The following is a 24,185-nucleotide window of genomic DNA, read 5'->3' as shown; positions in this document are numbered from 1 at the left end:
AACATGAAATGACGTTTAAGCTTAACAGCAGTCATTTTGTTGCTTTTTTTCAACCATGTGTTTTAACAACTCTTTTATAACATGAAATGACGTTTAAGCTTAACAGCAGTCATTTTGTTGCTTTTTTTCATTTACAACAAATAAAATCACAATGAAATAAAACACTGACAATCAAAAAATAATGAAATATCTTAACATTGACATGAGTACGATACTCCACCATTAACATATTAAAAATTTAAATGTTTTAACAGCATTTCATGTCTGTTGTAGACTCCGTGTTAAGGAGAGCGTCCTTAAAATAGGTAACTAGGAACAAACCCGTTATTCACCAGATTTGTGCTGTGGGCCCTCAAAAAATGGTGTCATCAGTTTTTGGCAAACAGCTAATTAAGACTTGGTGATACCGCTTAACTTTATATGGCAATAATATATCCAATATTCCGCCAAACAATTTTTTTTAAATTAAAAATAATTTCAGAGTTTTTGAACCTTTTAAAATAGAAGAGTTTTTGTAGATTATTTAAAATAAAAATCGAGAAAAATAAGACCACGAAACTCATTTTCAACACCTGTATATAAATTTCTTCATAACTGTCACAAAAGTACATGAATATAACAAATTTTTTGCTATTAAATCGATACAATGGGTTATTTTATAAATATATTATATATTATTTGTTTTAACGCCGGAAACAAATATAGCGTTTTCTGTTTTGTTGTAATTTCATTCCGCATACGTTTTATATAAAAACTCACAATATCTAATCGCTAATAACTTGGCCAATAAGCGCTTAATCAGGAAAATGAGCTTGATATGTGATCATTCATATTTCTGACCAAAAATCGATTTTTTATATAAAAACTCAAAATATCTAAATTCGCTAATAACTTGGCCAATAAGTGTTTAATCAAGAGAAGGAGCTCGATCGGTGATCACTCATATTTCTGACCAAAAATTTATTTTTTATATAAAAACTCAAAATATCTAAATTCGCTAATAACTTGGCCAATAAGCGTTTAATCTAAAAAAAGATCTCGATCACTGATCACTCATATTTCTGAACAAAAATCGATTTTTTATATAAAAACTCAAAATATCTAAATTCGCTAATAACTTGGCCATCTGTCTTCGATCTGTCTTCTGACAAAAATCGATTTTTTATATAAAAACTCAAAATATGTACATTGATTTACATGTATTCTGTTGTTGCAAGAATTATTTTTTTGACAACAGACTTAGGTTCTTTGTCGCACAGTATCGCTTCTATGTATATTCTATAATATAGCAATATATTTACAGTGTAATTATTGTGATAAATACTAAAAATGGTTCAATACCTGAATTAGTTTTTCACACCTTTCTCATATAAAAACTTGAAATTGAAATTCGTACTAAGAAGTGAGATCGAAAAAACCTTAACATACGTTTTTCCTTAAAACTTTTAATCCAAGTATTATTAAATTTATTTTTTTTGATCAAGTTACCTTTGAAAAATATGTCAGTTATTAAGTTTAATGTCAATTATGTTTATTTGTTGTTAATCTGACTAAAATTAGTGACGAGAAAAAAGTGCGTACTAAAATTATAAAATATTTTCAATAAAATCCAACTTGGTCCTACAAAATGTTGGCCAAACAATCAAAGATCTGCTATCAAACTGTTTCCAATGTTATTAAACAGTATCGGGAAACTCTTCTGTAGAAGGAATGGTCCACATGATGTTTCTAAAGCCAATAAATAGAGATCATTTTCAAAAGAGCTCCCAACACATCCGGTAGGAAAGCAGTCCGGTTAGCTCAGTACTCGGACTAAAAAAGTTAAAGCCAATGCAGGTTTAAAAACATACAAGGCTCAAAAAGTTACTGACTCTGCTAAAAATTTAGAAGCCAAAGACAGAGCACGGAAATTAAAGTCAAATTTTATTTTATACATATATAATTTTATAAACGTATGTTGTGGAAAATTTTCCGCAGCTTCCGGGTCAATATTTTTATATTGCTGATGCTCGAGGGAATGTTGTAGAAAAGTTTAGTAAATGTTCCCAAAAAGTTCTTGGTATGGCTAGCAGTATGCGGCAAAAGAGGATCAATAAATACCGAAATTTTCATCAAGGAATGCTTACAAAAGAGGATGCTTCCATCCATAAGACTTCTTAATGTGCCCACTTATTTTTGGCCTGATTTAGCATCCTGTCAAAACAATAATGTGGTATTTGTACCAAGAAAGACAAATCCTCCAAACTGCCTGGAGCTAAGGCCAGTGCACTATTGGTAACACAGTGCAACAGTGAAAAAAACACAAGATCATGACAGTGTAGTTCCCAAAGTTTCTGAAAATCAGTGGGCCTCTAAAAAAGGTGTCATCAGTTTTTGGTTAACAGCTAATTCAGACTTTGTGATACGGCTTAACTTTATATGGCAATAATATAGCTAAGAGTCCGCCAAATAAATTTTGTTAAATTTTTTTCCAAAAAATAGCTTTTTCGTGCACTTTTGTTGAAAAAAGAAAATTTTTTTCTTTTACTTTTTTTAGAATATCTTCCAGGGAACCTAATTTTTCAATAACAATATTTTGCAAAGTTGTAGCTACGGTAAATCTGAATAACTCTTGTGAACATATCAATGCAATCCGAACATATCTAGGCATTCTAAATAGCTGTCAAAAATCACTTTGTAGCATAAAAATTTTAGTTTTTTTACTATTTTTTGACTCTAATGCCCAGTTTTTGACTTGTTATTTAAATACGTATTTACTTAATTTTTACTTAAAATTAAGTTGTATTTAAATACAGTTTGAGTTTTTCAGTGCTACATAATTTGTCTTATTTAAATAAGATAAAAGTATGGCAGCACTACTAAATATCAAAAAATTATCGATAGTTTTGCTTAAAACAGCTGTTCAACCAAAACAAAAATTGTTACATTTTGCCCAATAAGAAATGAAAGTTTATTAAACAATAAAATTATTGGTAGGAAAATGCACAAAAGAAGCTCCAATTGCCCCGCATCGGAATTGTAGTTTTTGCATGACGCTTTTTTTTAGCAAAACGCTGCAGCGCGCTGCTGTTTGGTTTTTTTCACTACAATAGAGTCGAAAAAAAAACTAAACAACAAAAGTCAGCTGTCAAAAACATATGGTAGTTTATGAAACTTAAATAGAATTTAAATGGCCAACGTTGGCCATTTAAGTATCATTTAAAAAAGCACTGAGAAACTCATTTTCGTATTTAAATAGAACTTAAATATAATTCATATTTAAATACGAAGTCAAAAACTGGCTCTAAAACAAACATTTTTTGTTAAAAATTTATGTTCGAGTGTATACTTCTCTATTGTGCTGGAATAACGAAGAATGGGCAAATTATTATCGGTACGATCCGGGCGCATCACTTTATCCAATCTTGATCACGCAAGACCGGCTTGATGCAAGATATGAAAAAACATTAAAATTTTTGAAAGTGGGCATGGTTTGTGGAGCTTCTGAAGAGTAAATATAAGCTTTTTATATAAGTTTTTGATATCGGTGGAAACCTTATGACTTGTAGATTGACATTTAAGTGAAATTAATTAATTTTGTGTTTTTTCGGACGTATATTACCTTAAAAACTAACAATATTATAAAATGGTGAGTTTCCATCAAGAAAAATAAAAACTTTGAATTAATGAAAAATTTGAACAATTACAGACATCACAATAAAATTTGGAAGCAATATAGATCTAAATGTTCTTAAGTCAATGGCATCACCAATGTTGCCATTCTTTATTTTCAAACATCGAAATTCCTAAAACGGGGAAAATGTGTTCCAAAAACTGAGTTTTTTTTAGAAAATAGCCCACTTTGACGTTATTTACAGTATGATAGTAAAAACGTTTTGTATGTATATAAACAACATATAGGACTATACAAATATGTCGAGTTTCTGAGGATCAAAATTGGTCAAGTTTGGATAGGGCTGGGGGGTACAATGTCCGCTTAAGTTAGTCAAATTTTACCTTATACGTTTTTGCGTTAAGTTCTCTTTCCAAATCATAAAAAAATGTATATAGCCACGAAGAAAATTAGTTTTTTATAAAAGAAAAAATATGGGGACTTTTTTGGGAAAAATTAAAAAAACACACGCATACAAAGTTGAAATATATAAAAAGATGCGTCAACTTTGGATGCGTGTAACTTTTTATAGGGACGAAATAATTGTTATCAGGTTTGTTTTATTTTCATTAGAATTTTATCGCAAATATACGTCATATATAAAAAACAAATTTCGACCTTTCGTAGGCCCATCATATATAAAATACAAAAAATGATCGAGCAAAATTTAAAAAAAAAATTAAACCTAAATATCTCTTGAACTAAAAGAGATAACCTACAGATAAAAGCATATTTTTATAGACCTTCTCAAGGACTATCTATATTTTTCATTTAAGCGGATCATTTCGGATCACAAATGGCTTTTTGGCGATTTTTTTTTAAATGTCTGACATTGAGGGTCCACTCACTGATCCCCATTCCGAACACCTCAGCCGAGTAAATAATACAGCACAACAAGAAGTGTGGACTTGATCATACTATTTTAACAAAAAATTTTTGTTTTAGTGTCAAAAAATAGTAAAAACGAAAATTGTTAAGGTACAAAGTGATCTTTATGTGCTATTTAGAGTGGCTAGACCCATTCAGAATGCATTGATATGTTCTCAAGAGTTGTTCAACTTTACAACTTCGCTAAATATTGTTAGTGCAAAATTAGGAGACCCTGGAAGATATTCTAAAAAAAGTAAAAAAAAAAAATTTTCTTCCTATATTTTTTCAACAAAATTGCACGAAAATGCTATTTTTTGGAAAAAAATTTTAACAAAATTTATTTGGCGGACTCTTAGCTATATTATTGCCATATAAGGTTAAGCCGTATCACAAAGTCTGAATTAGCTGTTAACCAAAAACTGATGACACCTTTTTTAGAGGCCCCACTGATTTTCAGAAACTTTGGGGGCCCATAAAAAGAAATCGGTCACCAAAATGGACAAACTGAGTAGTAGAGTCGAACCTATACTGTCATGATCTTGTGTTTTTCCAAAAGTCTTCATTTGTTGCATAGTGTAATTTTACCCATTTTTAAGGCAAAAAATAATTTTTTGAATTTTCATGAATGCATTTTTTGTTGTTGGTATTTGATAAAGAAAACATTAAAGCAAACAACAGCAAGTTTAGTTTTTGTAAAAAAAAACCGGCGACTGATTAGCAAATGGTCAAAGTCGTTGTTTGTGAGCAACGTATTGAAATCAGTATATACAGTGCAATTTCTACGAATTTTTAAGTTTATTTTTATAGTTAAAAAATAAACATAAATTTAAATTAAATATGGAAAACAATAATGATAGTAAGTGCTTAATATTTTAAGAAAAATATTTTGTAAAAAATAAAATTGTTTTTGGCGAAAAAACTCATACTTCTTTAATTTTATAATATTTTTTGAAAAATTAACTTTGGATAAACTTTTAAAAAGTTGGCCGAATTTGGCCGGGCTTAAACAATCAAACGTGTTAAATGTGGAATTTTGAGTTTAATTTGTTAATTTCATGTTGCACTTTTTGAGAAATATCATTTTTCGTAGACAGCCTCCGCTTGCAAAATAACGAACTTGCGGAAGTTTGGTTGGATGAACAAAAGAAAGAGGAGAAGAATGCTGCTGTTTACAATTTTGTTGTTGCTAAAGTTGAATGCGACAATATTTTGAATGAAGATGTTTTTTGATATTTTGGAAATAAAAATGGATCCGCCATTTTGAATTAGGAAAATTTTACCTCAGATTCGAAATCATCAATCGTGAATACCCCCTTATACCGATTTTCATGTAAATCAGAAGTCATTTTAAAATTTACGCCGCCATATTGAATCCGCCATTTTTAATTTGAAAAATTTTACATCAGATTCGAAATTAGCAATCTTGAATACTCCTGTATACCAAAATTTCATGTAAATCAGAAGACATTTTAAAATTTAATCCGCCATATTGGATCCGAAATTTTGAATTTGAAAAATTCTACCTCAGATTCGAAATTAGCAATCTTGAATACTCCTGTATACCAATTTTCATGTAAATCAGAAGACATTTTGAATTTGAAAAATTCTACCTCAGATTCGAAATCAGAATCCTTGAAAACCCCCGTATACCGATTTTCATCTTTTTCAGTGTTTCCTTATAGTTTTGGCCTAAAAAATGGGTAATATTACCTTTAGTGCAGTGGAAAGATATTGGGCTCTTGTTAAAAGAGAATTGAAGATCACAAAAAAATGTGTCCAAAAGTGTGGTAGATTTTAAACGGCGCACAGTGGTATGAGAATAAAAAAAGATGGAAATAAATCTGTAACTTCTAAACCCTTACGCCGATTTGAATGAAATTTGACATGCGAAAAGAGGAAGTATAGTCGAGTTTAAGTTTTGAATTTAGACCTCATGAGCCCACCAGAAGCGGGACCAGGGGTTCCCAAAGTAGGACACCTCGGGTATGTTCAATTTTTAAAATGATCCTATTTCTTCGTTTGAATTTTGCATAGATACACATTTTTTAAATTGAAATAAAATTTTTATTTATGAATGTTTTTTAATGAAATTTCACAGTTATGTAGATTTTTCTATTTAAAATGGAAAAATAAAAACTAATTTTGAAATTTGTTATCAAGTATCCCGCAATTCCCAAAAAAATCTTGAAAAATCCCAAAAATGGGATTTTTCGTTTTTTGTCTATAATATCCATACCAGGGCGGGGTTATCGGAACCCTTTACAAAGTAATTAAGATCTTATTGGGCCATCTTAAATAGGTTACTATATTTTGATATCGATTATGGGATTTGATAATTTTTGCCGTAAAGTTGAATTTTACATAAACAATAGGCATTTTTTTAATGGGCCTGATCCCGTCGGTATTAAAAATTATAAATCTTTTTTTCATTTAAAATATTTGGCGTAAAGTTAGCTTTTCAAAAAGTACAAATTCATTATATATCCTCTTAGAAATTTTTTAGATAACTTAAAAAGAATAAAAGTACTTTTTTCCCAAAAAAATTGCGAAAATTCAAATGCATGTAACTTTGGACTCAGCCATGATTTTTAAACACTTCTTTCTTTATTTGATATTGTTAATCCTATAAAAGAAAAATGGATAAAATCGGGGAATATTTGGAACCGCGGTCACCAAAAAACTGGAGTAGGGTGGGTAAAAATGTTGAAAATTAAATTTTCAAATGCGAATATCTGCTAAGCTATAAGAGATAATTGATAGCTACGACGAGGTTTTATGTAGTGCTCAACGAGGAGATTCTATATGTGTAACTTTTTTTAAATCGTAACACAAACGAAGAAATATAATCATTTTAAAAATTGAACATACCCGAGGTGTCCTACTTTGGGAACCCCTGGTCCCGCTCCTGGTGGGCTCATGATGTCCAAATTTAAAACTTAAACTCGACTACACTTCCTCTTTTAGCGAAGGAGAAGGTTCACAAATTCGTCACTATTGATTAGAACTATAAAAATAATATTTTTTGTAAGTTGTAATAATAATTTAATTTTTTCATAATTTTCGATCTCACTCCTTATCTCATAGAAAAACTTTAAGTTGAGATTTAGATTCGTACTAGTTGTCTTTTACTAAATTTCCAAATAAAAAAGTAAATGAAACAAAAATTCTGCAAAAACTTTGTATTTCATAAGTCCCGGTCCACACTGTGAAACATTTGCTGCAAAACATTTTTAAATTCTCTTTTGAAACTGCAGTTTTTGACATTTCTGTACAGAACGAATATGAACGAATAAATGTGGATGACATACTCAACAAAAACTTCATGTACATGAAACAGAGTACTCTTTTCCATTCCTCTTTCCCCTTTCATCAACAAACTCAAATGTTTTGCAGCTAATGTTTCACAGTATGGATGGGGACTAAGAAGTACAAACAAACTTTCTTATTATTTTCTTAAATACTTATTTCTAGCTACTAGAAGTAACCCACATACATAAATGTATTTCAAAACTTATTTCTCAAAATCTACTTGTTTCAATGAAACCTAAATAACAGATTACAAATGTGTTTACTAGTGAAAAAATCCATTATTAAACATTTTTTGTGTCCTGTATTCAAAAGTAAGTGGAATAAAACCAAAAACAAAAACCAAATAACAAGGAATAACCAATAATCCTCTTACCGGGGTATACGTAAATGCAGCTTAGATATAATCCATTGGCCTACATTACAGTCACCATTGTCAGCAACAACCCCTGGTCTACTTTTCAAATTTTTAACATTATCACAATTTATATTTGTATCCCCAATAACTCCATCTCCTCCTTGTTCGCCGGCTCCTGCTTCGCCATCTCCTTTGTAACTGCTAGTGGTTGAGAATCCTTTTGTATGATTGTTGGCCAATATTTCACCATGTGTACATTTTAAATTGTAAATCTCTATTGTATCGGTGATTACATGTGCTGCTGTTGTTGTTGTTGTTGCTGTTGCTGTGGCATTTATAGTTTCATCATGGCTGTTATTGCCACAAATGCCAACAGTATTGTCATTGATTATACCGCCTGCTACCCAAATCTCGTTATTTACCATGGCAGCCGCTAAGCCATAACGTCCCATATTCAGTGAAGGTTTCTGTTATCCAACATACAAGTATTTTCATTTTGAATAGAACAAAAAAAAAATACGGAAATCAACCATTAGCAAAAAATAATCAAACATAAATTTTTGGATTAATGAAGGCAAAATTTTAATTATTTAAAATGTTTGAAACGAAATTGAAAAATTGAATTTTATTCAAATGTTAATTAAGAACGAAATACACTATGTTTCTATACTCTCGCATAACCACAAACATACATCCTCAATCATGAGCACACCATTACCTTTATCCATATTTTACGTTTGATATTGTAAAACCACACTGTACTAAGTGGACTGCCATTTAGCCCCTCACCACCAATGACATAAAACCCCCTTCCATGTTGTAGAACTTTATCGCACGGCCTGTTTTCATCAGTATCAATGGCAATTACAGCAAAATCTCTACGCGATTCTGGCAGATTAGTTTCCAAAGTCCATTTCACTGTTTGAGGGTTAAAACACCAAATTGATTTCTCAAAATACTAGAGAAATGAAATGAACAATTTGTTCGTTAATTGGTTGGGAAAATTTTTAATTTATGAAAAGCCTATAGCCATGTGACTGTTAGTTGGTGCATAAAGTACATATTTACTACAGTGTGCTCAAACCAAAATTCAAAATAAACTACTAAATAACTTCCAAACTACTACACTATATCTGCTTTCCGACGATACCAAACATAGGGTTTGGTATCGTCGGAAAGGTAACACTAATTGCTCTTCGGGTTTCTCTATAGAAGTCCAAATTTGGAAAGGGATATTGCTATAGCTAGCTTCGATGCCCTTTCCGATTCCATGTCGAAGATTCTTGAGAGTTGTCCAAGCAGTGAAATTGTTATTGCTGGTGATTTCAATGTTCACAACTCCTCCTGGCTTCACCATTCAAGTCATACAACTTCAGAATGTCAATACGTTAACCGAGTCAAGGCGCATAATCTCCATGCTCAACTAGTGAATGAACAAACGTATACACATGCGTTGATGGACCCCAACATAAAACCCTCGACCTTATTCTAACTTCACAACCTAACAAGTATGAAGTAGCTTTTTTTGCACCTCTTGGTAATTCGGATCATTGTTCCACTTGATCCTCTTTTTCTCTCTCCGAACTTCGTAACGTCTCACGACCAGCTGCGAAACGTTCAACTTATATTTACGAAAATGCTCATTGGACTTAGCTCAACGATTTCTTTCGGCATTATAATTGGAAACTCTGTTTCTTAGACAATAGTTTCAATACCATGAAAAATTCTTATTAAAACTATGGATAAATCCTGGTTTAATCAGAAGTGCAAAATTGCAATCAGATCCAGAGACGAAGCATTCAGAATCTGACGTGATAACATAAATGCCGAAACTTTTTAGATGTGCATAAAGGCGAAATCTTTTACACTAGCGGCGCCTCCAAAGTTCTTACTGCTCCCCGGGGCAGTAAAAGCTTTTTGGCATTCGTTAAAAGAATAAAGGATAATTCTAGTTCCTTAATTCCTACCTTTTTCAGAGATGGTCAGTCATTCACAGACACGGTTGATAAAGCTAACCTTTTGAAAGCAATATACCACTACCCGAGCTCGAATATATTCTTTCGCACTCGTTAAAAAGATTATAGAGGATCTCAACATAAACAAGTCTCCTGGTCCTGATGGTATACCAGCGCTGGTCTTGCAGCAATGTTCTTCGACGCTAGCTCGTCCATTAGCTAACCTTTTCAGCACTTTATACAGTGCCGGCAAATTTCCTGTATGTTGGAAGATTGCCAATTCCTAAAAATAGAAAGGTTAATAACCCTGAAAATTACCGTCTAATAGTAATTTGTTCTGCACTTTTCAAAGTTATGGAGAATATGGTTAACTATCATCTTGTAAAATATTTAGAGTCCAACAAACTACTCAGCGACCGGCAGTATAAACATTCATAGATGACGCTCTATGGGAGCGTTTTGGCGAAAGTAAAATGTTGATTGATCTGTTTTTATGGTTGGTGTAAAGAATCAAAAGCTCTTGCTGTTCTAGGCATGAGTATTGAGTGCGATGCCCGCTGGACACACATTCTTCAAGTGCCTTATTTTTCTAAGAGGGTGTTGGAAATACTTCACTCCATCTGATCTCATTACTATTTACACCACTTATATCCGACCCAAAATGGAATACAACTCTCATATATGAGCCGGTGCTTCGAAGTCTATTTTAGGTCAGTCTGGAAATGGATATAACTCCCCACAATGTACCGTATTGGATTATCTCCTGAAGATTGTTACTGTAAAGTTTTGTTATTGTGCGATAAATAGCACTACAGTTTTTGATTTTAGATATTTATACCTGAACCTCAGAATCGATTGATAAATTTGTAAAAACGTTCTTTAGTGCTTAATTTCTACCTTAAAACATTCCTTATTTCTCTAATACATATGATGTGATTTTGAATTTAGTTTCAAGATTGTTAAAAAATCTAAATTTAATAAAATTAATTAAGAACTTTTGAAACAAATATAAAAACTGCAATAACAACCATATGACGATCTAAAACAACAAAAAACAAACCATAACAAACTGTATGTACAGTTGGTATTGTTAAAACCATTATTAGCCATAAAAATAAAAACAAAAATTCAACAAAAAAATATATGTATGTTTGAAAAAGAGCGAAGAAGACGAACAAAACTTTTCAAATAACGAAAACACAAAATCTATAACAGAAGAACCAAAAAAAAATTAAATAAAAAAATTAGAACAGCAAACATGATAATATCCTTAGATGGAAACAAATAACTTGCATGTATGGAAGGGGATCCAAACTGAAAAAAGTTGTATGTGAGGTGGAGGATCCAATCCAAAAAACAACAATACATACATAAGCAAAATGTAGTAGTACACATATTTTCATTCAAAAGGAGCCTTAAAAGAATGAATTGACAAATGAAATAACGAAAAGTTTTTATACCCTACACCACCATAGTGGGGAGGGTATTATGCGTTTGTGCAGATGTTTGTAACGCCCAAAAATATTAGTCTAACACCCACTTAAAGTATACCGATCGACTTAGAATCACTTTCTGAGTCGATTAAGCGATGTCCGTCCGTCCGTCTGGTCGGCTGGCTGGCTGTCCATGTAAACCTTGTGCGCAGAGTACAGGTCGCAATTTTGAAGATATTTCGATGAAATTTGATACATTTTATTTTTTCTGCTCAAGGACCAAGCCTATTGAAACTGGCTGAAATCGGTCCATTATTTCACCTAGCCCCCATACAAATGTCCTCCCGAAATTGGACTTTATCAGTCATAAATGTTTAATTTATATATGTATCTCCACAAATTCCGCTCCAAATAAGTTTTGTATACACAAAATTCATGGCACCAAATTTTGTTACGATCGGTCCATAATTAGTCATAGCTCCCATATAGACCCGCTTCCGAAAATCACTTTAACGTGCATAAATCGCTTAAAAATGTTGGTAAACACACAAAATTCAACATAGTTAACTTTAATATAGACATAAATCACACTACCTAATTTCATGGTGATCGGTCCATAATTGGTCATAGCTCCCATATAAGGCCCAATTCCAAAAATCACTCAAAAATATAAATTATTGAAATTTTAAAAGAACATTTTTTTTTGCTCTTTTACTTAGTGTAGGGTATTATATGGTCGGGCTTGACCGACCATACTTTCTTACTTGTTTAATATGTTCTCCTTTCTTTTACAAAATTTGCCATCTAGGAGTTCTTTGGCACAAATATAAATCCCGAAATATATCTAATGCTATGAACTGCTTTGATTTGGTCTATTGATGAAATTGTCCAACTATCTACAATATAGTATGTATATTGGGTTTCAATTAGATAAATAAATTGATTAAACTGGTTTTTATCGAGCTTAGTTATTTTCGATTCTAAGTTTCGGGTTAGGTACTTAATACAGGCAAACGGCTTCTTGGTGATGATTAGAGGCGGAGTTTTATGCATTTATTATTGAAAAATAGGTGCCTAAAATATGCTTCAAAAAAATCTAAATATGACCTAAAAAATTAAAAAATGTGCACTTATATTTTCATGCAGAAACATAAAATAATTAACTATGGATCGCGCAATGTCCAAAAAATACACATCAGAGTTCCCAGTAGTTAGGACTCTTTAAATTATACAAAAATTTAATAGTTACTGTTTTAAAATTAGAATGGTTCTTCTGAGATAACGATGGGTATATTAATTCTAATATCATGGGATGAATACTAGTTTAGCGCCATTGTCTTTAAAGCCGGAATCATCAAAAAACTTAATTAAATAAAGTCGCAGTCATTTATGGCATGTGGTAATGACTGTGACTTAATTTAATTATGTTTGGAGGATCTTTCGTTAACGAAATCTCTTATAACTCGATATTGCAATGATAACAAATATGAATGTTTTTGATACATTTAATGAATTTTTGATACTTTAAAAAACTCTTAACTTTTTTGAAGCTAAATATTTTGAAATTGTAATTTTAAATTGCTGATAGAGAAGTTAAGAAGACATACAGTTAGTTTCTCGATGTCGAAAGAAGTTAGTCGGCAAAGTTTGGTGATATTTCTATAAGAAATTCAACAAAAAACTTCAAGTCGAGACAATTTATTGCCCATTGACAACAAAAAATAATATTTTTATTAAAAATTGAGATAATATGCATTTTCAAGTAAAATATAACAAAATATGCATTATCAAGAAAATATGCAAAAATATGCCCTAACAAATCGATGCCATTTTACACCAAAATACGTGATTCGGATATATAATTAATCAACATTGTATTTGGACGTTCGATAAAATACATGCATTTGCATATAAATCCGCCTCCTAGTGATGATACTGCTGGGGTTTTACAATCAGAAGTCCTGCCTATCAGTTGTAATGAGAAAACCATCCCGATATATCACTTAGAAGATGCAGAAACGAACTTAAAATAGAAGGAGAGAGTATATTTTTAACCAACTTATACTCGTCCTTTAGATGAGAACTATCAACATAACTACTTCATATAATTCCCACTAAGGTTGGTAGTCGTAAAGAGTCTTTTAAAATCTCAAAGAGAACGTGGTCCCAGTGAAGATCTGAGGCCAAATTACCGCATTCGATATCGATTAAAATTTATAGCAATTTTCTTATTTGAGATTTGGCATTCGATATCGTGGAAGAAATTTAGTACATTTTATTATAATTTCGATAATAAAAATATTATTCGATACGATAGATCATTCGACCACGAATGCGGTAATTTGGTCCGCGGATTAACCAGACCATAATTACCACAGAAGAAATTAATTACAGTATGAGAACGAAGCTTCAACTGTCCAGTTGGTCTCTCCTCCATGCTAACTTGGATCGATTCTAGTTAGTTTAGCTGCAACGTTATTACTATGTATAACAACATGCCCCAGAAACACTCTAATTTAGAATATCCCGCCTTCTCGTTAATTTACATCCTAAGTTCATGAACCAACATGAGAGATATTTAAACGCAGACCGACTGTCTATACATATCCGCATATCCTCAACGTAAGACCTATAGTATCTCAGTTTACCGCCCTTTGAAAGGCCAGTAGATCAACCGGTATAAAATAGTTCACACTTTCAAAAACCTCCCAACCGATAACATCTATCGTTCTGAAATCAGCCGAATCAGCGAATCGGCATGTTAGTCAATCAGAAAAAGCGACAAGGTTGGCTAGATCATCTTAATAAATATAATTTAAACCTAGAAGCTAACAAAGAAATATTATGGAGTTCCGACAGTAAATTAGTTGTTTTTTTGCTGACAATTTATTGAAAACGAAGAGTTAGATAAAATGATACAAAGTGTTGTTCGTAAAATTTGGGAAAAAAAAGAGATCAGCCTTCTAAGGAACCTTGGAGTTAATAAAGTTTATTGTAAACCTTTCCCTCAAGAGCTTTATTAAACCCAATAACATGCAAATTGGTCAAACCTGGTAGAAACACTCTGTTCAGAATACTCCAGACACTTCCATTCCTCACTCATTTCCATTATAGATTCCCTATGATAACATATCCACTAAAATTTCAGTAGACTTGGACAAGCAGTAACCTTGTGATACATGATCTATCGTAGGTCTTCGATACTGATAATCATATTACCCTCTTCGAATAAATAGTTCTTCTTATTACTGGACTCTAATTTATCATGGAAACTAAACATACAGAACAAGGTTAAAAGGGCTAAATCCCGAAGCGGTGTAATACCCACTAAGGAGACTATAATTGATAGTCGTAAAGCATATTTTAAACTGTCAAAGTCATTAACGTGGTCTCTATGAAGATGTGGTTTAACCAGACCACAATTTCCTCAACTGGCCAGTTGGTCTCTGCACCATATTATTAACGTAAGTCCTGTAGTAAGTCCGTATAATTCTTCACTTCTGACACCAGCTGAATCAGGGAATCGGCATTTTAGCGATAAAGTTTGCTAGATCATCATAATAATTGTAATTTAAACCTAAATGAGAAGTCAACGAAGAATATTATATGGTTCCGGTCATGCATTGGTTGGTTTTCAGCCGATTATTTATTGAAAACTCATGATTATTAATAAAGTCTGTGACGAAGATAGATTGACCTTTCTTTCAAGAGTTTTATTGAACCCAAATCCTTGAAAATTGACCATACCTGAAATCCTACAAGTTAAGTCCTCTGTTATTGGCTGTTGCAAATACTCCAGACTCTTCTTTTCCTCACAATAATATAACATACAACCTTTACTTGTTTCCATCATCGATTCTCTAAAATAACATATCCACTAAAATTTCACTAGGTTTGAAAAAGCATGAACCATATGACAATCCTATCTGGGACGACATATTATAGTTTTTCTTGCAGTTGGACTCTAATTTATTATGGAAACTGAAAATTCAACACAGGGTTAAAGGGATTTGTTCATTGGAAAAAGTGTTTTTTATTCCTAAAATGTTTAAATGCTACAATAAAATGCCCAATATTGACATATGGATCACTAGTTTGGGGGGTCGCCAGTGGTTTGTAACCTTTTGTGGATTAACTGTACATATTTCAGAGATATACCGGCATTGCGATTACAGGCCTTCAAAAGCTCTGAATACTATATTGCTTTTAGGCCAATAGACTTACATTGGTGTTGGTAATAACTTCTGTCGATTTATATCGAGCTTTCTCAGAGATCGCACTATACGAGTTGTTATAGATGGAATTTCATCAAACGAGTTCAAGATCAATTCAGGGTTAACCCCCAAACGCACAACAGATCATGTTGCTCCATCTGTTTTTATGGGTGGTGTAAATATTAAGGAATCAGAAGCTCTTGATGTTCTAGGCATGAGTATTCAGTGCGATGTCCGCTGGACAAAACACATTTTTCGAGTGTCGAAAGAAGCATTCAAGTGCCTTGGTTTTCTAAAACGGTGTAAGAAATACTTCACTCCATTTGATCTCCTTACTATTTACACCACTTATGTATATCCGACCTAAAATGGAATACAACTCTCATGTGTGGGCCGGTGCTTCGAAGTCTATTTTGGAGTTACTTGATCGCGTACAGGATAGGCCGAAGATGCTTATCGGTGACAGTAGGGTATCCATCTCTATTGACTCACTGGAACATCGTCGCAATGTGGGTTGTGTTTCACTGTTCTACCGATACTACAATGGTATGTGCTCTGCTGAAATTAGGGAACTTGTTCCCGAAACCCGTAGATTTTTACGCAACACACGCTCTTCGGCAAGGGCACATCAATTCGTTGTCGACTGGACAGTAGATCGCACAACACATTACAGAGAAAATTCGTTCTTTAGCCGAACTGTCCGTATGTGGAATAAGCTTCCTCCTGAAGTATTTCCTGTCACTTTCAATATAAAAAAATGTCCACAAACACTACTCCCTCCATCCTCCCTCCCATAACCTATTTTCCTAGTTCCAACACAATGCTTTGCATGAGTAGGGGTCATCCCCTAAGTGATGGTCCAAGAAAAAAAAATAAAAAATATAGGAATGGAGTGTGGTTAAAGTGGGAAAACATTTATGCTTCTGAGATGACTTCTTAGGTTTTTGGAGTTTCTTCTAAGGAACTGAGAATAAAGTTCTCATCCTGGAGCAACTACCTGGCTACACAACGCCTCTGTCAGACTTTGATTGTTTGTTCAAAGTTTTAATCCCTTTCAGATAGGAAAGGAGTGTGGTTAAAGTGGTTAAGGGTCATGACATCAGGGAAAACATTCATGCTTCTGAGATGAGTTGTTTGGTTTTTGGAGATTCTTCTAAGGATCTAGGAATAAAATCCTCATCCCGTTTTTCCTTAATAGCTAGTATATTTAATACTGAGATATTTGCAATTGGGGAAGCACTATACGACAGAAACATTCGTGTGAGCATAGACATCCTTGTCGACAGTCAGAAGGCACTAATGTGACTAAAGTCTTAAATTACTTCATCTACTTTAGCATTTATTCTGGTTTGCGTTCCTGTGCATAGAGAAGAGCAGAACGAACTAGCCAGGAGTGGGTTCCGATTGGAATATCTTAAATGAAGGATATGTACTACCACTTGAGATTATTAAAAGTGAATTCTCCATCCTCAGAAGGCTGATAATAGAGGACGTGAAGGATGGCCAGACACATATGGTACAGTCGATGATAATGACCGTGTAACGGGTTCATTGAACGATCAATCCAGCTCTTCATGTAATAAGGTATAGATTCTGAGGTGTCAGGAACTATCACAATGCAACACGCTCTGCTCATTTCACTAGCATCTGTTGTAGTCCTATCAAATCGAATATTTTCCAAAATAAAATTACTCTTTCAATACCCTGCCAAACAAAACTTTCTAAGTACTACAAATACCAATGTACGTTCAACGAATTTAAAAGCATTTTCTTAGATATAAACATTGAAAGAACAAAACTTGTAAAAATAAAACCATAGATACAAACCGACTGTTTAGTACAACCCAATGCTGTCCTCGTGCCACCAATAACATAAATTAGACCATTGCATACAACAACTGCATGATGATGACGCGAACCAAATGGTATATGGGATAAGTGTCGCCATTCCATGGCATCAATATCATAGTACAACACATGGTCGCCAAAATTTTCCAAAATTTTATTGGCATCAGCGTTGGTGGCATGAGTTTGAGTATAAGCACCAGCACGAGTTTGCATTTGATGAGTACGTGAAGGATGTGAGTGAGTAGTTGTTTTTCGAGTATTCATGATGATGCTATCAATTGAAAGTACACGTTTCCGTTGTAGTAGTTCTTGTTGTTTTTGTGACTGGTATCGTTGTAGCTGCTGCTGGTGCTGGTGCTGCTTCTGATGATGATGCTGTTGCACATGTTGACAATGCAAACAATAATAAGGATCGATGCCACCAAACACAAGTATTTTTTGATTTGAAATTCTGTCAACGAAAAGGAAATGAAAAATGAATAATAACTATTCACATGCGAGTATCAGTAGCGGGTAAATACAATAAAAAAAACGAATGTTTATCACTGCAAATAAATGTGTAGTTCTGTGGTGCAAGTGGTTGTTTCCGACCCTGCATAAAACCATACATTCTCATACATGGACCTTAACATAGATACAAACAAAAATAATTAATAATTTTGAAGTGATTAAATAGGAACATGCACAAAATTTAACATCGAAAGAAAATTTAATTTAAAATTAAGACAGGCTGGAAATTACATTACAGCCATGTACATTAGGACTTAAACATCTTAAATACATTGGAACTTATCCAAAAGTAAAATTGGAAAAATAGTGTAGAGGTAACTTGACTGGGGCTACACAGATGTCTTACATCTAATCCCACCTCAACATCACCTTTCTGCAGGAACTTAAGTTATGGTGATTAACCACAAAATATTAATAAACTCATTATAATATATGTTTATAGTAGATAACCTGGAAAGAGCAAGGAAGACCTCTCGAGCAGCTCATCATTGCTCCTTTTGGAATATAACAAGGATAAGTTTGAGGTTATTGATTGCTATCTTCTTAATTATTCGACAAAGTCCAACAAACGAACTCAAATAATACAGCACATATTACAACTGGTTGTGTCAAAATAATGAACTTTGTCCACTTCCAGGATGTTCACCTCTGTTGTTGCATAAACGAGTTACTGAATAAACTGACAGAGAAACTGTCAATTTATTCAGGAACTACAAGCTCCAACCTTTAGATTATGATGACTAATTATCCTCTTCGAAATATGTTAATGGACTTTAGACAATATCGTATTATGTTCCTTGAGTGGTAAAACCTTTTTGTCGTGACCAAAATGCTGTCATTCCTACCTGAGAGACATGAGTTTCTGAACAGACTGTTCACAAATGCATGATACCTGCCTACTAAAACCAACCAACATTTTAATGTAAAGGTTTTGAGGCTTGATTCTCTTTTTCAAAACATCTTGATGAGCTTTAGACGTTATCGCAATGACATCCAAAACGTTGTTCCTTTCTGTCGAAGTTAAGGTGATTCCTCCAATGACATCACACAAAGAACATACGTATTGTTACGTTTTTACCTTAAACGTAACAATACCTTTACCTGCCTACTAAAACCAACCAACCTTTACATTATGAGGCTTGATTCTCTTTTTCGAAACATCTTGATGGGCTTTAGATCGCAATGACATCCAAAACGTTGTTCATCTACGTTAAAGTTAAGGCGATTCCACCAATGACATCACACAAAGAAGATACGTATTGTTTCGTTTTTAACTTTTAAAAAAAGCATCTATCATGAACTAACTAACGACTGCAACCTCTGCCACTATTTATAACACTGCCATCTTCACTCTAGATTGTTCTTTAACTGTCAAAACTCGTATATTCGAATTCTAGAGCTTTCGATGTTATTTAGTGTTGCCATACTTACAATCAATGACGAACTCAAAGCTTGTATTCAATGTTTTATGTTCCACAGCTATGTTAATAATACCCACAGATATGTTAGTAACAGTTGAGAAACTTTATGCAACTTTAAACCAATCGTTAAATTCGTTATATTTGAATTCAAGTACACTTTCGTAACAGTATTATTATCATGTTATGTTCCTTGAGTGGTAAGACCTTTGTTTGCTCGTGAAAACGTTCCTGTATAATTTTTTCCTCCACTTCTTATTGTGGAAATGGAAATTACATTAAAAGTTTAATAAATACTAATTACACAAAGTTCTCTCTTTGGAATGAAGGCAGAAAGACAAACTCGTTTGAGAACAGCTGGAAGCACCAGAGCACGATGTGCAAATGATAAAGGCTTGGCATTTGCTGCACATTTAAGTAATGTGTTTCAACTAAATCTCCCACGAAAGTGTTAGTATTCGAGGATTAATATAATATTGGCACCGTAACAGACTCTGAAGTAATTACGGTTGGTCCAGAATATGTTTGGAAAACTAAACAAGACAATATTAACCTAAGACAGAAATTAGGTTCAGTTATAAGAGCGCTGGAAAATTTCGGAGATTATTATGATAGGTTAGGTTATAAAGACAGCCAGTGATATCAGCTCACTTGTATCCATAGATTCGTCCATTTGTGATACACTGGAAGGATCATGTGGCGCTTCCCCAATCAAAACAACCTGATGGACGAAACCATCCTCCTAATATCTCCCTTCGATAGATCTATTAGGTCCTATTCCCTGATGGTGCATCAAAAAGATAGAGTAGGTGTTCTATCTTCTTCTCCTAGTCTTCATGATGAAAAATTCATATACATATGTAGACCAATCAATTTACGATCTTGTTTGTCAAATCAATTTGGAAAATTGGAAAAAAAATTTAATGGTCCGAACATTATCACAGTTCACCAAATTGGTTTCCATAAACATGATGGAACTATCAACCAAATCTAGAGAGAGACGAAAATATAATGTCGCACAGGCTTTTGACAAAGTTTGCCATAAAGGTCTAAGAGAGACTTATTTATCAGATCCTTTGTTTACGGTAAAGCGCAGTTATTACATGAAAAGAAACTACGAAATTGAAGCCATCGTTTCACAAGTATTCTAGAACCAAAATTTTACCTAGTATTCGGGTGCCCAGACATACTAGATTGAGTGCTGGGCTAGCAATCTGGGGCTTGCGGGTTCGATTCCCGCCAGATTAATTAAACTCAAAAGAAACTGGAAACTGTCCGCCTGCCACACTTAACAACGTGAACATCCCACAGTAGTCTTAAGGTAGGGTCACACATGACAAATATTTACTCAAAAAAGCGTAACCACTTTTTTTAGCACAAATTTGTTTGACGTGTTTGCTCTTACAAGTGTTTTGTAAGATCAAACAGCATCAAATAAAATAAAACTAAATATTTGTTTTGAACTGTCTTAAGTAAAAGGAGTTTTTGACAATAAATAAAAGAATTTAAATATATTTCATTTAGCGGTTACGTCTTTTTTCGTCAAATATTTGCCATGTGTGACCCTACCTTTAGCATTACCTTGGATAAAAATATATGTCTATAACTAACAGCTTTAATCTTCTCAGACTAATTAACGAGCAATCGAAATTAAGCCTTGACCCAAAGGCATCCGATATAGGACTGTTTTAAAACAAATTTGAACTTATGCAATAAAATCATGGGGAATATCAGTATTGATCTTTTTCAAAATCTATAAATCCAAAAAGTCATATAGCCATGACTTGAGCATCATTGGAAAAAAAAACATCAACATAGTCTTAGAAATACCATTCGAAAAGAGACGAGTTTAGAAAAATTCGTATGAGATACATCTTGAAATTACATAGCATTCGACCCGCTTGCAATATTGCTTACAAGAGTTCAAGCTCAAACTGACCTGCTAATTTGAGACTCCTTTGTCCATCATGGCTCTCAATTAAGAGCAAATAGTTTTTATTTTTAATTATAAGATTTAAATATTTATTTTAAGTTCTAGGAAGTAAAGGTAGATTCAATAAATAAAGCGTACAACAAAGTTTCAGTTCCATTCATCTGTTGGAGCCTAGAGCTTACGAGCAATGAAGAAATCGTGCACAAATCTGAGATAAGTGCCCCGATATAGTAGTTGAGAGTGTTGCTGGTTCGATTCCCGCCTGAGACTCTGGGTGTATCTGCAGACAAGCAAGAATGCTTCGCAATTTCTGTTTTTGTTTTAAAATTAATTTTATTTAAAAAAAATATTGCAGTGGTTCAGAGCTAAGTCATCAATATTGTAAACCATTGGCACAATTGTGCAGTCGTCTCCACGTAATGTGGGGAATCATTTGGTTTTGAAAGGTAGAAATTAAACAAGAGAAGTAATAGAGCCAGTTATAAGGAACCCATTGCTTTATTATAACGTTGTTTAATAGAAATTGTGGATAAATCTGAGATAATTATTCTTCAAATGGATAGTTAGAAATTAAACAAAAAAGTAATAGGGACCTGCACGACGGGAACCTTTGATTTATTCGACAATCCTTTGAACTGTCAATTACCAAAATGTGTTTTGTTACATTTGTGGGGTATACACAGTCAAAAACTTTAGAAAACCAATAACTTAGTGAGGCTTAGTGAGAAACTCGTATTTCAATTACTTTAAGGTGGATATCAAGGCCCAGAATAAGCCGTGGACCTAAAGTCCATATTTATGACTTCTATTTCTGTGTTGTTAAATTACATGGTATGAATAAAAGGAAAATGACATATCATAATTTACCGTCTGCTAAAAGACCTCAACTTTACTGAGTTGGAAAATAAATGTTATAATCCCGCCTTTCGTTTCCTGAGATAAGATAATTTTGCATTTATTATACATCAAATTGGGACTTATGAAGCAGTATGATAAAACTGGTCCATTTTTATACCCTTCACCTTCGTGAGAACTTTGTCATTCCGTTTGTAATTTCCACAATATAATTTTCCGACCCTATAAAGTATATATATTCGGGATCCTTATAGCCATGTCCGTCTGTCTGTTGAAATCAACTTTCCGTAGCCCCCAAATACACGATTCATACATCAATATCTCCAGCTCGGTTGCTACTTAAAATCGAGAAAATCGATTCACAAATGGCTGAGATATAAGAAAAAAACCAGGACAACCTCGATTTTTGTCCTATATCTGGATTACTATATCATTAATATAGACAATATGGATATCTAATGATAGATATTTCAAAGACCTTTGCAATGACGTACATATATAAGAACATATTTGGACCTACATTGGGTCAAAATCGGAAAAAATATTTTTTAATCCGAATTTTTTTTTTCTACCAAAAGTTTTTTTCGCTAAATATTAAAAAAAATTGGAAAAAACTAAAAAAAAAAAATTTAAATTTAAAAAATTTTAAAAAAACAATTCGAAAATTTTTTTTACAAAAAATTAAAAAAAAACAAAAAAAAAGAATCAATTTTGTTTACCTGAAAATATTTCAAATTTTTATTTTGAAGTAGAAGATTCGGCACAGCCGAATATAGCTCTCTTACTGTTTCTCTTTTTTTCAAGAAACTTTCCAGGTTCTTTTTTCTTTCAAAAAAGTTGTTAAAAAATCTAAAAGCTGATATTTCTTATGGCCCATAAATAAGACTTTAATGAATGATAATGATTTTATATTGAGGGATTTTTTCAAATTTTTAGCATTTATTTGGAAACATTTGTACAATATAAATTTATTCAAAGTATTGGCCATTATTAGCTATGACCTTTTCCAATCTTTCTGGCAACATATGGATTCCGAGACACAAGAACTGATCATCTGTTGAGGCCAAGAACGAATCAAGCCAATTTCAGATACTCTGTTCTGAAGTGAAGCGTACCAAATAAAAATCAGACTTGGCAAGGTCTGGTCATTTCAGACATACAAAGTCGTTATTCAAGTTCTCTCAGCTTCAATTAATATGGAAATAAAGCAAAACTTCCCGCATATGACGCTTTGTTGGCAAAAAATTCGACATTTTCAAAGCAAAAAAAACTTTGTTGTTTACACTATAATGTTCAATAACTAAGTGAGAATAAATAACAGATATTTAAAACAAAAACCGCGTACAAAAGATGAGCCATCTATTGTAAATCCCGCATTTTTAAAACATACACACAATATCTGCACAGTCATTTAGACATGTTTCCTGAAAATCTTAGATCGTATGAACAAAGAGAACTTTTTTATCAAGATTTAAAAATTTTAATTTTGGCGGCACCAAAATCATTGTAGACCTGCGTTTGCCATTGTATATTTAAGTATTACAATATTCGCAAGAAGCACCAAAGCCCTAAAAATTCAAGCACTTGGACGTTTTGTTGGAATTTGACTTGAATGTAAATGTAATTATGCTTTAAACTTGAAAAATGTTTGAAAAAATTAAATATTTTTCAAACAAAGGAATTTATGTTTCCTTTTGACTGGAGAATGCTATTGAAATAAAGTGTAATACAATTGCCTGACTATAATTGAAGGCTTGAATTACACTTGCTTTCAATTTGAATTCCATGAAAAATGCTTATTGGGTTATTAACAAAATGTTCAAGTGCTTGAAT

At 32.9% G+C, this 24,185-nt stretch overlaps 1 protein-coding gene across 1 annotated transcript in view; it reads right to left on the bottom strand.

Moving 5' to 3' along the window:
- The window catches only part of LOC135958487 (uncharacterized), a 150,576-nt gene that overhangs the window by 119,891 nt on the left and 6,500 nt on the right, over positions 1–24,185 (bottom strand). Inside the window, exons 9-11 of the mRNA XM_065509395.1 lie at positions 17,616–18,087; positions 8,905–9,144; positions 8,205–8,653 (exon numbers count right to left, since the gene is read on the bottom strand). Of these exons, the coding sequence (XP_065365467.1) occupies positions 8,205–8,653; positions 8,905–9,144; positions 17,616–18,087 (1,161 nt within the window). The remainder of the gene's footprint in view (positions 1–8,204; positions 8,654–8,904; positions 9,145–17,615; positions 18,088–24,185) is intronic.

Source organism: Calliphora vicina, chromosome 4, assembly GCF_958450345.1.
Source record: "Calliphora vicina chromosome 4, idCalVici1.1, whole genome shotgun sequence".
Classification (NCBI taxonomy): Eukaryota; Metazoa; Arthropoda; class Insecta; order Diptera; family Calliphoridae; genus Calliphora; species Calliphora vicina.
Note: the sequence above shows the minus strand (reverse complement) of the source record. Positions and strands in the feature narration are given on the sequence as shown.